Source organism: Prenolepis imparis, unplaced genomic scaffold, assembly GCF_030444845.1.
Source record: "Prenolepis imparis isolate NDT839.2.m4 unplaced genomic scaffold, iyPreImpa1.0 SCAF_5, whole genome shotgun sequence".
In the NCBI taxonomy this organism is placed as follows: Eukaryota; Metazoa; Arthropoda; class Insecta; order Hymenoptera; family Formicidae; genus Prenolepis; species Prenolepis imparis.
Genome location: NW_028141163.1, coordinates 15,589,014 through 15,605,001, shown reverse-complemented (window position 1 = coordinate 15,605,001; position 15,988 = coordinate 15,589,014). Strand labels below are relative to the sequence as shown.

Here is a 15,988-nt window from a genome sequence, read left to right as displayed (position 1 = left end):
TATGTATATATATATATATGTATAAAGATATAAAAGATATATAATATAAAATTTTCTCTATCTCTAGATCAAAGTCCTAGCTTAATCAGGCTGTTATTGTAATCAAAATATATAATACTTATTGATAATAATATAAATATATCTGTTTCGATAAATTTCATTATCGAAATTATATAGTCATTGCAATGACATAAATGTTATTTTAAATCCCCAAAACTTTTTATAAAATGTATTTTCGCGAAAAAGAATATTTTGCATAAACGCATATTAGAATTTCTCTGTTATGAAAAGAGGCTCTTACCTCGTAGAAATCGTTCATGTTAATATTTTTTATCTTTATATACATATATATATAGATATATAATTCGTATATATGACACAAAACATTTATTAACACTTTGAAAAACTTCTTCGACCTTCACAGTTTCGGCGGTTTGCAATTCTGAAATAAATCGTACAATCGCGAAATTTAACAGTGTAGACATCTATGAACGAAAATGCGAAACAACATAGCATACACGATAAGATAAGGAAAACCACAGGTTCCTACATTTTCAACGAAGTAGTATAAAGTAGCGTCAGATATTTCAACGGAAATTGAATGTTTCAAATGTTTGAGAACAGTAACAGTTTATATATGTAGTGAAGTGGGGGCGGGGGGCAAATAAATATCAAGCAAGTGTACATATAATGATAATTCTAATTCTTTTAAGTAATAATAAATGTAGTGGCATTAATTAAAACTTTATACAAGAGTTAATAAAAGAATCAGTCTTATTATACAATAAAATTGTCAAGTATCATTAGAACAATGATGCTATTTCTAACGGCGGATCAACTAACAATATTTATAAGTTATATTAAAATTCCCCAGAGCTAAAATTTATACTATGTGTGTTTCTTTAAGATGTACTATAAATTTTATAATGAATTTGATAATTTGAGAAAAAAGATAATATATTTATCCTCTTCGATGATATCCATCAGGTAAGGGTTAAAACAGTACTACAATATAATAAAATGATAATGATATATTGAACAACATTTATACATTATAAAATAGCAATCTAGAATATTGAATAATATATTACATGGTCGTGAAAATATATGCTGTGATACAAGCTTCATATAATATTATTAATTTACATATTTAAATGCTTTGTTTAAATATTGTAACTTATATATATATGTACATATATCATTTATACATTTAATATTTATATTTCAATATATACAATTTATATTTTTAATAGGAACTCTCTCTGACTCAACCACGATTCAATTCTCTTTGGATTTCGTCTAATGTTTTGCCCTTAGTTTCAGGGACCAAGAAATAAACAAATACAGTGCCAATGGCGCAGAATAAACAGAATATCCAGAAAGTACCGTAGGATTGTAAAGTTGCAGTCATGTCGCTATAAAACTTGGTCACTATGAAAGCTACGAGCCAATTGAATAGACAGGCACTGCTTCCAGCAGTTCCCTTCACTTCTGGCGCAAAGATCTCTGGCATCATCATCCATGGAATCGGGCCAAAGCCCAAAGAGAACATTATAAGAAAAACACATAATGGAATAAGTGCGAACCACTTGAGATCATCGAAAGCGTTAGTATAAACGATACAATAGAAATAAACTCCAAGGATCAGAGTTGTTAGGAACATAACTGCGATCGAAGACAGTAGCAGTATCCTTCTGCCCAATTTATCGACGATCAGAGTGCTCAAGAAAACCGATATTACTTGCACTACTGCCACAATGATGGATGCCACGCTTGGCGATAGAGAGCTTCCGGCTTTAGTGAAAATATCTGAAGAGTAAAAAATGATGGCGTTCACGCCACTCATTTGTTGAAAGAGCATCAACCCGTAAGCGATTATTAAGCCTTTTATCGCAGCTCGTGATTTCATTGCGACAAAAAACGATTGAATGATGTTGCCGCTCCTATTGGTCTTCTCGAGTGCTTCGCGTTGCGCCTGCAATTCAAGCTCGCTGTCGTACTGAGCGCCGCGAAGTTTGGTCAAGCTTTCCCTGGCGGCTTGCTCGTTGCCTTTTTTTAAGTAGTATACTGGAGTCTCTGGCATGAAGAAGAATACCGCGAAGAAGACCAGCGGCACAATCCCCGAGATAATTGACAGTATTATCATGTTTTCCAGAACGGTCCCGAGAACGTATGAAAAAAGAATACCTACAGTAAGCATCAACTGAAAATAAGAGCCAAGCGTACCACGGATCTCACTCTCGGCTATCTCCGACGTGTATAGAGGGGCAGCCACGCAGAAGGCCCCACTACTGAGACCTGTGATGAATCTACCAAAGTAGAACATGAGCACCGAATTCGAGAAGATGATAAGTAGCCAGCCGATAGTGAAAGGGATCACCATGAGTAACATAGCAGTCTTTCTGCCGACCAGATCCGCCAGTATACCAATGGGAATGCACATCGCGCCTGCTCCGAGAGTGGCGAGCGATCCTATCCAGGAGAAATCGGTGCTGCTAATAGATATGTTGTAGTCTTTCGCCAGATTTATGCCATCTGCACCAGCAGGCGATGTCCAACCCAGCACCATACCAGCGGCAAGAGCACCAAGCGTCGCTGCTATCCCTGCCAGGTATTGTGGTAATTTCTTAGCTTTTTGGCCATCAGTGGAGACCAAAGTTTGTTGCGAGATACCAATCTTCTCGGACATGCTGGCTTCGCCACCCCCTGACAGAAGTGGTGTGGTTTCGTTGGTCTGGAGAAAAAAATATTAATAATTTTTTTTAAATATATTTAATTATACTTAATTAATGAATCATATAACATATATCTCTGCTATAAATTTACTTTTCAATGGAATGTGCATAAATAGAGAAAACATGAGTTTCGAAGAACAATATTTTTCTCATATATCTTGAATGAAAAACTTCCATTTTCAAACTATATAGATAAAAAATGCAGAGATATTTCACAAATAATGTAATTTGTATTTGAAAATGACAATTCTTTATTTAAAAATAACATCAAAAAACTGTTGTTTACAACTACTTTATATCAAAACTTTGCCTTTTTTTTTTTACTTGTAACTATCAATTATAACTATACATATATACATATATCTTACAATGATTATTTTCATTTTCTCCATTTATGATTTGAAATTAAAACTGTGATAATAATGATAAAACTGTGATAATGAATGATATATATGGAAATGGAATTATATTTAAAAGATTTATTATATTATTTTCAGGAATTTCATGTTGGGAACAGCAGAGATAATTATTAGATGAACAAAGCATTGAGAGATGATGACATTGAAGGAACATATCATAATGTGAGATTACGTACACATGTTGGTACCGTATTTTCGACATCCCATGTATAATTCGTCGCCATTTTACGATAAGAGGAGCCCTTGTAATTTTATTCTACTACGAAAAATTGTCAAGGTAAGTGCAGCAAAGTTCACATTTGATATATCGTAACGTCGTATGACTCTTTTGTGAATCAGCAGATACACATGTCTATTGTGTTTTTGTTGCTTAAATAGCTGTGGCATCGAGAACGAAATGCAATATAGAAACGAAATACGACATGAAAAAATATTCGTATCTGACATCTACTGGTCAAAGCTAGAAATTAATTTTACACTTATACAAAAATACCAAACTTTCTAGCAAGAAATAGATAGATTCAAGATACCAAATAGAAAAATTTCAAAAATTCTCTATTCGATAATCAATTGCGTAATATTATATCTACTTGTACTTTCTTGCTGAAAAGCTTTCGAGAATACCGTGAAATTTCTTGTTTTATACATTTTTCAATTTTCTACGAAAAGTTTCGTTTTCTATATGTTAAAAGCAAAAAACAAAAAGATAGCGATAATATATTTTATGTGTAAGCATAATAATTGCATAAATAATTATTTCTTTAAAGATACATTTACTTAAAACGTGAATCATTGATAACATTTTTTCCGTTTCGCATTTAATTATTAATATTATATTTTTAGTTTTTGTTTATTTTTTTATCTAAAATAGCACTCTTGCACAGTTGAATATCATACTTGGAGCATTCTCAATTTATGGCGCGTTATTTCCATGTCTTGATTAGCTTTATGCTAAATACTGTACGTCATCCAACGTTCAAACATATCGCATATTCTTGTACGACGTAGTAAGTTAAATATTATATATATAATTAATTGCACATGTGAGCTTATGTATGCAATTACAAATAAGTATTGTCATTATGATAAATTTAGAAATTTATACTCATACAATTTTTAAATACCTTATTAATTCTTACTTTTAAAAGAGAATTTAATTATTTAACGCAGTTTCGAATCTCTTGCGTAAGCGATTTTTATATATATTTGTTGTATTTTATATATATATATAAAATTTTTAATATTCTTTTCTTAGAGAAAATATACTATTCTATGTAGCTCATACACAAATAACGCACACATATAAGAGAGATTTTATAATATATCAATATTCCTTGAATTCAAGAACGTATATGTAATACATACGTCATGTATTTACATTACAACACAAATCATATTATCGCGTGATCTACTTCGAGAGATATGTAGCTATCTTAGTTTTGTATCAAAGATTATTGCGATATACGCGTGTATCGCACTGTTATTATTATCTCATGAAATTCATATGATTTTACATCAATGCGATTCTTGTTAAACATTTGAAATATTTCTAATCTTATTTTTTTACGTGTTTATATTGTAACATTTAATGAACACTAGATAATTTATGATACCAGATCATTTTTTGTTTTAAACATTAATATATATAAGTAACATTTTTACAAATGGATGAATATTTAGCACATTGTTAACACACATTATATATTTTATTATGCATTATTTAGACAAGAAGATTATTACGAATATGGATTTATATTTTACAGATTTATTTATTAAAAGCTTATATTTGCTATTTTTCGACCATATATTAATGATCGCGTAAAAATTTAAAGAATACAATTATAGCAACATTTATTGCATTACATAAGATTATGTGTGATGTTTAACTTACCGAGGAAAGATTATTCCCTGTACAAAGGAGTACATTTTATTAGAAACTATTGCATTACGCGTGATATTTAATAGAAGAAAAATCGTTTAGATAAAAGTTAAAAATATAGATAATAGAGATACTGTAAAACGCGCAAGGATATGTGTATGTATGTATTTTGTATATTTTCACTCCACTCCCCTAGAAAATTGCAAATTTTTTATCGTTCTTATTTATAGATAATTATTTTATATTAATATTTAGATAGAGAAAATTAATATCTCTCAGCAATTTTATTTATTTTTTTTTGCTCTGCTTTAACTTTTGATAAAATGCTAATTTTCTTATTGCATCGTGTATTTCCATAAATATAATAATATCGTAAAGTTTCGTAAAGTTTCGTAAAGTTTATGGAATGATGACGAAATGTATTGAGTAAGAATTCGTTCAATTATACGGAAGCTGCCGCAAAAGAATTTAATATCTGCAAACACCACATTTTAAATACAACAAACGATAAGAATAAGACTTATATGGATATATAATTCCTCTAATATTGCTCTTTGATACTTCGACAAATAATGCGAATTGCATAAACAGTGTTTGACGCAATCGTTTTTAACACATATTAATTGTTTATACTGTACATGCAATTTATATGTACATACACGTAAATATTTTTCGATTCGTTAAGGATTAAAAAACAATGTTTATTCAAAAAATTATTTGTATGAAATCAAGTAAAAAATGAATTTAACGCACAACGTGTGTGAATCAACGCATGACACGTCTGTGATACTTAATCATTTGGTGTTATCAACAAAGATATAATTTTTGATAGCCTATTTTACAATGTGATATTAATAATATGAATAATATTTATTGCAGTTTTTATTTTCACATGTAATGTAGTGTAGTCGTTCATTCTTTATACATATATAGCTCATATGTCATTTTGTTATCCGAGATCGTGAACCTTCACCTTTGCACAAATGTCGCACGATTAATCTTCATCAAATTCCGTGTAAATTTCTTTTTTATTGTTGCAAACTCATGTCCTAAGCTCTTTGATGTTACAATTCCCCACAAGCCATTAAATCAACGATCGATATGTCATAGTTCAAGTACACGTATCATTCGATGTTGAAATTTTACACAAATTGAGACTTTGTAATTCAAAAATATAAATATACACATTTTTTTGTTCTTTTCTTATATAGGAACTGTAAATAATTTTCTGAAAGTTTACTTTTTTTACAAAAAATTGATTTATGTGTAATTATTTATTAAATTATTGAAATTTTTTCGTATTTACCAATTATCACGATAAATGTGCTATGTCAATATTGCCTTACAATACTATGCTTTTTAAATTTATCACGTAAAGATACGAAAATGATGAGAATATTTGCTTTTTTCGACTCTGTATTTATTCTTATTATCTAATATCTGTGGAAATTAGGTAAATATTTTCATAAAAGTTGACTTGAATAAGAAAATCTTTTCCTATTATTTTATTTTGTCTTTGAGATGCATTTTAATACAGGAAAATTCAATATAAACGTTTGCATATATTTTATAATAAAATTATAAATATTTATAATATATTTGTGAGAAAATAAATATTTATAATATTTATTATAATATTAATATTGCGACATGTTAAATATAAACACTAATATATCGTTATTACATAATATTATCGCGTGATATATCATAGTGATATCAATAGGATATAGGCAATACGACATAACGTCGAAAGAGTGCCAAGTTTAAAATGTCAGCGAGAGATTAAACGTGAATCCATAAAGTATTAACAAACTTTATTGCCACAATTTCTAACTTAATCGATACAATAAAGTTATATGAATTGATTGCGTAAAAGAAAATGCGGATTATATTCGTGAAATGTATACTCTTTTTTTCTCATATATATATTTGAACAACACATCCGTATTTCAACGTTAAAGCTCATCGTGCAAAAATGATTTATGTAATGATACGCGGTTTCTTATGTAAGTGACAACACATGTGTGAGGTCCCATCTATAATTTTTGTTTTATTGTGTTTTTTTCCATCTGTCGAAACGGCCATCGGAGCTCGTGTCACGCGAAAAATGCAGAATCGCATGTTAAAATCATGCCTGGCGAAATCGCGAGTAATTAAACGAACGTAACAATTAGACCAGGTGGTTTGCGAATTTTCCCCTTATCTCACGTATTTCATGACTGTGATAGCGTACAAATCGAAAACACTCGATACGAGTTTGAAAGCTTGCTCGCAAATATTAATCGTCGATTAATATTACAAAATTTCGAAAATTTAAAGTCACTCTATTATATATTCTCATATATTTATTATGTTAATTATCAAGAGACATTAACCATCGATTATTATCGTTCTATTTTTTATACATTGATATATCCCATTTATTCGAATTAAAATGTTTAACTTAAATATTATAATGTATAAACTTAATATTATAATGTATAAACTTAAAAATTAAAATTCGAAATAATATGTCGGTTTTTAATGAGATAAGGTTCATGAACAGTGCATAAAAAGAATATCAACGCACTAACGCACTTTGCGTTAAGCTTGCTGAGTAGAAAGAAGATGTGTAAAAATAAAAAATAATATATTAGCATGACATATGGATAATATAACGCTATCTTAAATGTTATTTTAAAGTTAGAGTAACACGACGGAGATATGCGTGTCAAACTCGCTCCGACATATGTATTTTTTTGTAAAAATGTATGAAATTTTATGGTGTGACTATACTTGTTATTACTTTTAACATTATTAACATACTATTTGTGACAAGTGACAAGTGCTTACAAAATTTTTTTGCGCGCAATGTCATTTACATATCATGTTTTTTTCCGAAAAATTCACAAGACAGAAATCTGTGGCTCTCTAATATATATTATTTTATTTTTTTATCTTACTTTATTTTTAAGCTCGAAAATGATCTGACAAAACATACGCGCACACATGTATACACATATCAATCAGGATCAAATTTGCAATATTTCGAGTTACCAAAATAAAATTTAAACGTCAATTAAGAATCGATGATGCCTAACGAATGTGAGAACCATAAAAAATTATGAGATCTGTTTCCTTTTCACTTGCACTATATTATTGCGCACACTTTTCATACATTTACAAATACATTACAATAGAATAAATATACATGCATTTGCAAAAAAAATTGAGCAGCGGGAAAATAAAAGTCCAAAAATAAAAAAAAAAGAAACTGACCTTTATGAATGAGAATTCTTTGTACCAATTGATTACGCTGTTATCGCTCGACCTTAACATTAATTTGACTATTAAATTGGAACTGATTACACACCAATCTTTCTTCGTAGTGCGAGATTTCTTCTTCGTCGTCGTCGTTGCTGCGTGCAGGAAACAGCTTCCAGACCAAGTCCGAACTCTTAATACTGGTTACCGGCGATGAGGATGGTGTGCAGGATAGCGCACGATAGACTGGATATGTAATGCTCGGCGGAGGCCTACAACGCTAATCATCGCCCCGGCAAGAATTCAGTTCTTATCAGCCACATGCAGTAATATGTCGAAACGCGAAGATATGTATGTACGTATATCTTGATTTAATCGACCGTGGCCGTTTGTTGATGCGTCGCACAAATGGGCCCGTCGTTTGCGAAATAATTTTTTGCAACATAATTTTGTTGCATGTTTTCACACGTTCGGGATCCACAACTCGGATGATCATGATTGATGTTTTCGCGGAACGGATTTTTTTTCTGCGCTTCTCATGTGTGATAATTGCATGTAATAGCGCGAAATTATCGCCGAATAGATGCAACTATAAATGAGCCGAGCATCACTATGAAGATATTGAAATGCATGTGTTTAGATTGCGTAAAACAAAATATACGAAATATAAAAATAAATATATATTTCGCATACTGTTTCGGGTACCTTCAGAAAAAATTCATCGAGTTCCTATAATAGAGCCATACTTTTGAGATTATTTAGAATCATAATTTGCATTCGAACAAATTTACCTTAAAGATCAAATGATGCATCTATCCTTTAATCTCTCTACAATGCTAATCTATATTAGTAGCATAGCAATGAAAACAGTGTAGAACAAAGTTCAAAATTAATAAAAAATCAAATATTTTTTTCATCTTTATTCTATTTTATCATATATATATATATATATATATATATATATATATGATATTTCTTCTGGTTTATTAGATTAGATTTCTGCGGGTAATAAGCCGCGACGCTGAAAGTGTGACGTATGTCTTCTGTTGTTATTTATGTCATCCGAACCACGTGCTTTGCGGTATCACCGGATATTCAACCGCAAAAAGGCGCTTAAAAAAGCATATGAAAATAAAAAGAACTTTGCATATAATGTAAAATCTATATGGCCAGATAAGAAAATATATGAAAAGCATATCTATATTTTTGTTGTAAAACGCTTGCAATATTTAATTTATACATTTCTGAGCAGCTTATTCCTTCTATCTTTATCCATATAGAAATCTGAATCTGTAAAAAAATCTAAGGCTATATTATCTTTCTACTAATGCAATTTTCTTGTGGATATGTGTGTAACTCTGATTTATTTATATGCCACTTTTAGATAATGTGATATGATACGGATATGAAAGTTTCTAGCTTATGCTTTTTGTAGTGATTAGTATATTTTTTTCTTTATCGCTATTCATAGTATTTGTATATCATTCTCAATGACTTTGCGTGATATAACTGATAAATAACTGATAGCTTCCACCTACTGTTCCCCTATCTTACTTTTGAGAGGTCTATAGACAGAAGTATAAATATCGGTTTATTATACTGAAATCGCGAGCAAATTATATACAAATAACATATTCAAAATTTGCAAGCATATCTGTGACTTTATTTAAGTGATAGATAAATAAATATTTTATTTGGATATAATGTGTTGCAATTCCTCTTTTTGTTTTGGTTAATTTAATCGCGACACTTTCCAGATTCTGTAAAAAAAATCATTACATAGTAATTTAATAATGTCATAATTTATATTGATAATTTTTAATTATTATAAATTATTATTATAATTTATCATAAATTATTGAATTCTTTTCATTGGAGACAATTCTGTAGAGTAAAAAAAGATTAACAGAGATGATGAGCAATTTCTAAAATGTCTAAGATACTTAGTGTTATGTAATATAAGAAAATAATATTTATTTAATAACACATTTATTTATTTTCTTATATGTGATAACTACGAAAATATAATACCTGAAATGCCATATTGTCCTGCATAATTTAAATTTAAATAGTCACAAAAACATCCATATAGTTTTAAGTATACCAAAATACCCTAGAAAATTTCTATTCGATACCAACCTGTGTTCTTAGTATGACGTGACGTTTAATTGACCAATCAAAACAAAAGGAGCAAAGATTCCTTTGTCCTGATTGGTCAATTGAATGCTACTCTACCCTGCGAGTAGGATTTCCGAACGCATTTCGGAACAGATTTCGGAACATAGCCTTTCATGTTTGTGGGAGATAAATTCAACCGCTTCATCTGACGGAAATTTAAATTTAAAACAACTTGTGTTTGTGTGTGTCATGTGAAAAAATTATTGATACAGCAACAAAAATAGTTTCCTCAATGCTAATGTATTCTGTTTCTTGAACGCTAATAATTCAGAAATATTTGTTAGAAATAATATATTTTATATGATACACACATCACACAATAAATATAACCTCGATATTTGTGATATATAAAAAAGTTTTGTGTTTCAAATAATCTGAAATACGTCATAAAAAAATATATACAAAGTACATCATCTCGTGTTAGTTGTTTAAGTGAACTAACAATATGGACAACGATAAGATTAATCTAGAAGAAATAATTGATAGGCAATACAAGAAATTACATGAACTCAATACGACTACAGTATTGATAAAAAGTATGTTGTTATTGCATTATTTATTACGTTGCTTATTTTATATTATACAATTTTAACAATTAGTAATAATTTATGATTGCAAAATTATGTTTTATCTCTTATAGGTAAGCACAATATAAAAGATGAACTTCAAGGAATGCGCAACGAAGTAATACAAATCTCATCTGGTATTGAAAACATGAGAAAAGTTTTGGAGGGAATGAAGAAACAGAGTGCAGATTCTAAAGTAGGTTTTTTAAATAGTTTAATTCCAAATTTGGTAATTATTCAGTTTAGCGGTCTCACCCAAATTTTTTTCTTATTAAAGAACTAAAGAAAAGTTAGAACTTTATAACTTTATTTGTTGTATGCAGGAATTATTGTCAATGCTTGAAACTTTGAACAAAAGAATTTCACACCAGAAAGAGAATGTTCCACCAGAGCTTATACAAGGTTACCAGAATGCTGATAAACAAGGATGCATTCAAATTCAAATCTCTCCCAATATACCACAAAATGCTATAAATTCAACACACAAATTGATAGAGCAAAAAATATCTGCTAATAAATACAATAGAGATATTATTGAACAAGAAACAATGAAAGATTGTAAAAGAACACTTTTTAATGAACCAGAAGTATGTCCAACGATACCATTTATCAGTGCAGAAGAATTTAATAAAGTGCCTAAATACATGATCGGGAGACACGCTTTGGAGACAATTAATAGTTTGATAAATGATATGAATAATACACTAATCACAAAGTATACAATATTATCATTGGGAAAAGTGGCTGCACAAAAAAGAGGCGAAATTAATCTATATCTACAGTATAAAAAACAAGAGTTTGATATTAAAGAAGAAAAAGGTTAGTTCTGGATCTCAACACAATTTTTATTGTATATATATAATATATATACATATATATACATATATATGCATATATTTATAACAATGTATGTTACAAATATAATACAATGTGTACATACACACACACATATATAATTTACATTAATATGATATTTTCAGGATATTTATACTTTTTCACAGCTGAAGATTATTATACGCAAACAAAAACAAAACTTGACAGAACTAAATTAAACTTAATAACTGCATTGCGCCATTGCAAACGTTTACGCGAATGCAGAATAAAAAATGAATTGCGATATGTTATAATTAATTAATATAATTTTTATTGTATATTTGTATTTTTATATCATACATATATTGTACTAAAATCTCTCATTAATTAATAATTTTTTAATTAATTATTAATTTTATGCTGTAATAGAAAAAGTTTAATTTAAATATTAATTATTATTAACATTATATAGGGGTTGTTAAAATAAAGAGTTGAAAAATTTAGAAGAGTCTCACTAAATTAAATACAAATTAATATAAATAAATTAAATGCTTGCTATTTTTATAACATTATATTGATTGGTCATAGTATGCATAAGAAAAGATGATCTTAAGCATTTAATTATGTAAATAATCAATAAACGTATTTTTGCATTTATATAATATATGTATAAATATGTAACTTTTTCTTATATATCTAATCTTAAATTATATACATTTCGAGAATAATATCGGAGACAAATTAAAAACGACAAAAAGATAGTCAATTGTTTATAGTTACCTAGCCAATTTGTTTGTCATTGAAGAAGTTGAATCGTGGTAGCACGAAAATTCGCTATTTCAAGAATATTGAGTTTGCCATGAAAGAATATTTGAATATTTGTGTTCTTTTCAAGGAAAAGGTAATCTGCTTCATTTTTTTATTGCACTATTTGATTTGCTTATCTATCTACAATGTGTAAAATAAATTTGAACAGTATACATTATAATTTTTTAATATTTTATCACAAATTAAATACTTGTAAAAATGATAAAATTATATTAAATATTAATTGTGTGAATAAGTTATAAATAAAAAACTACTCATAGTTTCCAGATGAATTTTCTAATAATATTATAAGATTGCTTTGCATATAATGTTTAATATGTAAACTTGCTTGCAATTAACAATTATTGACAGGTATTTATAAAGACTTATGAATGATTTGCAGCTATAAATATGTTCCAAGCAGAATCAATTAGTACATTAAGTGATAATGAAGATGAAATTGATGATTTGGATGGTTCTATTGTATGGTCCCAAGAAGAACCACTTTCTTCCAACGAAATATTAGAATTATCGGTCCAAGATGAAAGAGAAGACAGTTTAGCCACTTTCTGTCGATTGTGCGCTGGTCAAACCAATAATCCAATTTATATCTACTCTGAACTTGGGGAATCAATGAAATTGGCACATAAAATAAATACATGTCTAAGTGTTAAGGTATATATATAAAATATTAAAAATTTATATAATATATAATTTACAATATGTAATTTATATAATATATAATATATATAATATATTTATCATATATAATTTATAATATATAATATATAATTTATACGTATATAAAATCTTTCATTAAAATTAATTTTTATAAATATATAGCATATATGATTTGCGAATATGTATTATGTATTTTTGTAAATATATATTATGTTTCTCATATTGCAGATTAGAAAAACAGATCCATTGCCGAAACAGCTTTGTTTGACCTGTATCGAGAAAGTAAATTGTTACGATGGGTTTGACACACAATGTATTAAAGCGGAAGAAATCCTTTCAACGATGCTAAAGGAGAAACAATCTTTCAATACTTCCAATCATGAAAATCAAATTTTATCTGACCGACAGTCTTGTCCCTTATGTATAGAGGGCTACATGAATACATGTGAAAACATGTCCCAGCATGTGAAAAATGTAGAGTTAGACGAGAATGACATAATCTTAGAGAGCAGCGACGAAGAAAGTATATTTAATAATGTAAACGTCGATAAGGAAAGTGGAAATCGTTCTATTATGTTACAATGTCTAGGAAATAGGCAGAAATACTTGAAATGTGGCGCGTGCATGAATCTGTATCATACCAAGGAGACTCTAGATGGTCACAAATGCAAGCCCAGCATGCAGAGCACAATAAAGCCGTATAAGTGTCTTACGTGTGACACGACATTCAGCTTCGAGGAACGTTTGAACTTCCACGCGCAATTTCATAGAGGCGCGAAAGCGTTGTACTGCGAAATCTGCAAGATAACGTTCGGTAAAGAATTGAAGCTGTTCTACCACTATAAGAGATACCATTCCAAGGATATTAGCATCTCGTGTCTGCAGTGTGGAAAATTATTCGAGAATCAAGAGGCGCTCCGTGTGCACGTTTGCGCGGATGGTAAGAATCGGCCACACATTTGCGAGGTGTGTAACAAAGGCTTTTCCGACGGCTATACCCTGAAGCGTCACATAGTGACTCACCTGCCCGAGAAACCTTACAAATGCTCGCAATGTTCGAAGAGCTTTACGCAGAAGTCGAGATTAAACAAGCATGTCGCGAGTCATTGCATCGTTATCGAGAACAATCAGACGGTCTGGAAATGCATTCAATGCGGCGAGATATTTATCTCTTGCGACGATGCCGATGCTCATTGCAAGCTACACGAGGATAAGATCACATTGATCGAGGAGCTATCGATATCGAAATTGTATCATTGCGAATTCTGCAACAGTCACTTCACCGAAGTGGACAACCTGAAGATTCATCAGAGTAGGCACGTCGTCGAAAAACCGTATACGTGCAACACGTGCGAAACTATGTACAAATCGTTCGCGGAAGCCGTCTTACATTGGAAGGAACATCAGAGATTATTCAAGGTTCTCGTCGTCTTTCTATGCGACGTCTGCAACAAGGACATGAAGGAATTATCTCTGTTGTACAAACACAAGCAAAAGAGACACGATTATATAGCCAGATTATCCGAGTCCGGCGATGCAAAGTTCGTATGCGAACTTTGCGGAAATATATTCGGCAGGAGCGAGGACATACGGGATCACGGACGAGATCGGTGTTCCAAATTTCCCTGTGATATTTGCGGCAATCTATTGCCCACGGCAAATTCATTGAATGCTCACAAAAGGCGGCACAACGGACTGCGACCCTACGTCTGCAACATATGTGGGAAGAGTTACACTCAGTCCAGTCACATGTGGACCCACAAGAGATTCCACATGGGCGTCAAGCCTTACGCATGCGAATATTGCGATCAGCGTTTCACGATAAAGCCGGATTTGGCGGATCACACCAGGAAGAAGCATACGAGGGAGAGGCCGTTCAAGTGCGACGTGTGCAATAAGGCTTTTCTCACCGGATCCGTATTTTATCAGCATAGATTGATACACCGCGGTGATCGTAGATACAAATGCCACTACTGCGAGAAGGCCTTCACCAGGACGGAGGCTTTAAATAATCACATTAAGATACACACTGGAGAAAAGCCGCACGCGTGTGATGTGTGCGGTAGATGCTTCAGACAGAAAGGAGACATGAGGAAACACAGACGCACCCAACATAATTCTACGCAGAATGCATCTTAAAACTTTTTTCACATCTCAAATTATGCTTTTACTTTAATCATTATGCTGTCATTACGCTTGCATTTTCATCATTATGTTATGATAATAACAAATATGTACATAGTAATCTATTCATGCAACGTGATCGTACTATATACTATTGTATAATGAATACAGAACAAATTATTAATTATTACAAATTATTAATTATTACAAATTATTAATAGAACAAATTAATTTATCTGTTTTATAATAAATTACAAAGTATTGCACAGAGAGAGGAAAAAAGAGAAAAAGAGAAACGAGATTATAAAAAATATAATTAAAATATATAAAGTAACATAAAATAAATAAGGAAATATATAAGTTAAGCATATAAGTTATTATTATAATATATATATAAAATATACATATGATACATATAGCATATAAAAAAATATCTTATATAACGTAGACGTATATTATAAAAGGTACATAAAATATTGTATAGTGTCGTAAATTGTTTTCTATTTATTAGTTATTTATTATGTGTATTATTACGAAAAGAAT

At 30.2% G+C, this 15,988-nt stretch overlaps 3 protein-coding genes across 5 annotated transcripts; 2 read left to right on the top strand and 1 right to left on the bottom strand.

Annotated features, from left to right (window-relative positions):
* Positions 1-1,013: 1,013 nt before the first annotated feature.
* On the bottom strand, positions 1,014-8,522 carry LOC145935826 (facilitated trehalose transporter Tret1). 2 transcript variants are annotated; one of them, XM_083037470.1, is made up of 2 exons: positions 8,386-8,522; positions 1,014-2,734 (listed from the first exon to the last, which is right to left on the bottom strand). In XM_083037470.1, the coding sequence occupies exon 2, from the start codon at positions 2,687-2,689 to the stop codon at positions 1,268-1,270; it is 1,422 nt and encodes a 473-aa protein (XP_082893596.1). In that variant the 5' UTR covers positions 2,690-2,734; positions 8,386-8,522; the 3' UTR covers positions 1,014-1,267. The 2 variants fall into 2 exon arrangements, with proteins under 2 accessions (XP_082893596.1, XP_082893595.1); XM_083037469.1 differs by lacking the exon at positions 8,386-8,522 and adding an exon at positions 3,331-3,616.
* Positions 8,492-12,360, top strand: LOC145935829 (SKA complex subunit 1). 2 transcript variants are annotated; one of them, XM_083037474.1, is made up of 5 exons: positions 8,492-8,631; positions 10,888-10,990; positions 11,095-11,216; positions 11,344-11,839; positions 12,001-12,359. In XM_083037474.1, exons 2-5 carry the CDS (start codon positions 10,900-10,902, stop codon positions 12,153-12,155), a joined length of 864 nt encoding a protein of 287 aa, XP_082893600.1. In that variant the 5' UTR covers positions 8,492-8,631; positions 10,888-10,899; the 3' UTR covers positions 12,156-12,359. The 2 variants fall into 2 exon arrangements, with proteins under 2 accessions (XP_082893600.1, XP_082893601.1); XM_083037475.1 differs by lacking the exon at positions 8,492-8,631 and adding an exon at positions 10,303-10,694 and having other exon boundaries at positions 12,001-12,360.
* Positions 12,361-12,596: 236 nt separating this feature from the next.
* LOC145935824 (uncharacterized) lies at positions 12,597-15,830 on the top strand. Its single transcript, XM_083037466.1, has 3 exons — positions 12,597-12,734; positions 13,044-13,315; positions 13,550-15,830. The coding sequence occupies exons 2-3, from the start codon at positions 13,052-13,054 to the stop codon at positions 15,458-15,460; spliced, it is 2,175 nt and encodes a 724-aa protein (XP_082893592.1). The 5' UTR covers positions 12,597-12,734; positions 13,044-13,051; the 3' UTR covers positions 15,461-15,830.
* The last annotated feature ends 158 nt before the right edge of the window (positions 15,831-15,988 follow it).

What these genes read in the sequence shown, in the direction of transcription:
- LOC145935826 (XM_083037469.1), bottom strand. Translation starts at nt 3,378, where the DNA reads ATGGCGACGAATTATACATGGGATGTCGAAAATACGGTACCAACATGT. An exon ending in AAAATACGGTACCAACATGT is followed by an intron (nt 2,735 to 3,330) that starts GTACGTAATCTC and finishes TTTTTTCTCCAG; the next exon opens with ACCAACGAAACCACACCACT.
- LOC145935829 (XM_083037475.1), top strand. Translation starts at nt 10,900, where the DNA reads ATGGACAACGATAAGATTAATCTAGAAGAAATAATTGATAGGCAATAC. An exon ending in AACAGAGTGCAGATTCTAAA is followed by an intron (nt 11,217 to 11,343) that starts GTAGGTTTTTTA and finishes TGTTGTATGCAG; the next exon opens with GAATTATTGTCAATGCTTGA. An exon ending in TGATATTAAAGAAGAAAAAG is followed by an intron (nt 11,840 to 12,000) that starts GTTAGTTCTGGA and finishes TGATATTTTCAG; the next exon opens with GATATTTATACTTTTTCACA.
- LOC145935824 (XM_083037466.1), top strand. Translation starts at nt 13,052, where the DNA reads ATGTTCCAAGCAGAATCAATTAGTACATTAAGTGATAATGAAGATGAA. An exon ending in ATACATGTCTAAGTGTTAAG is followed by an intron (nt 13,316 to 13,549) that starts GTATATATATAA and finishes CTCATATTGCAG; the next exon opens with ATTAGAAAAACAGATCCATT.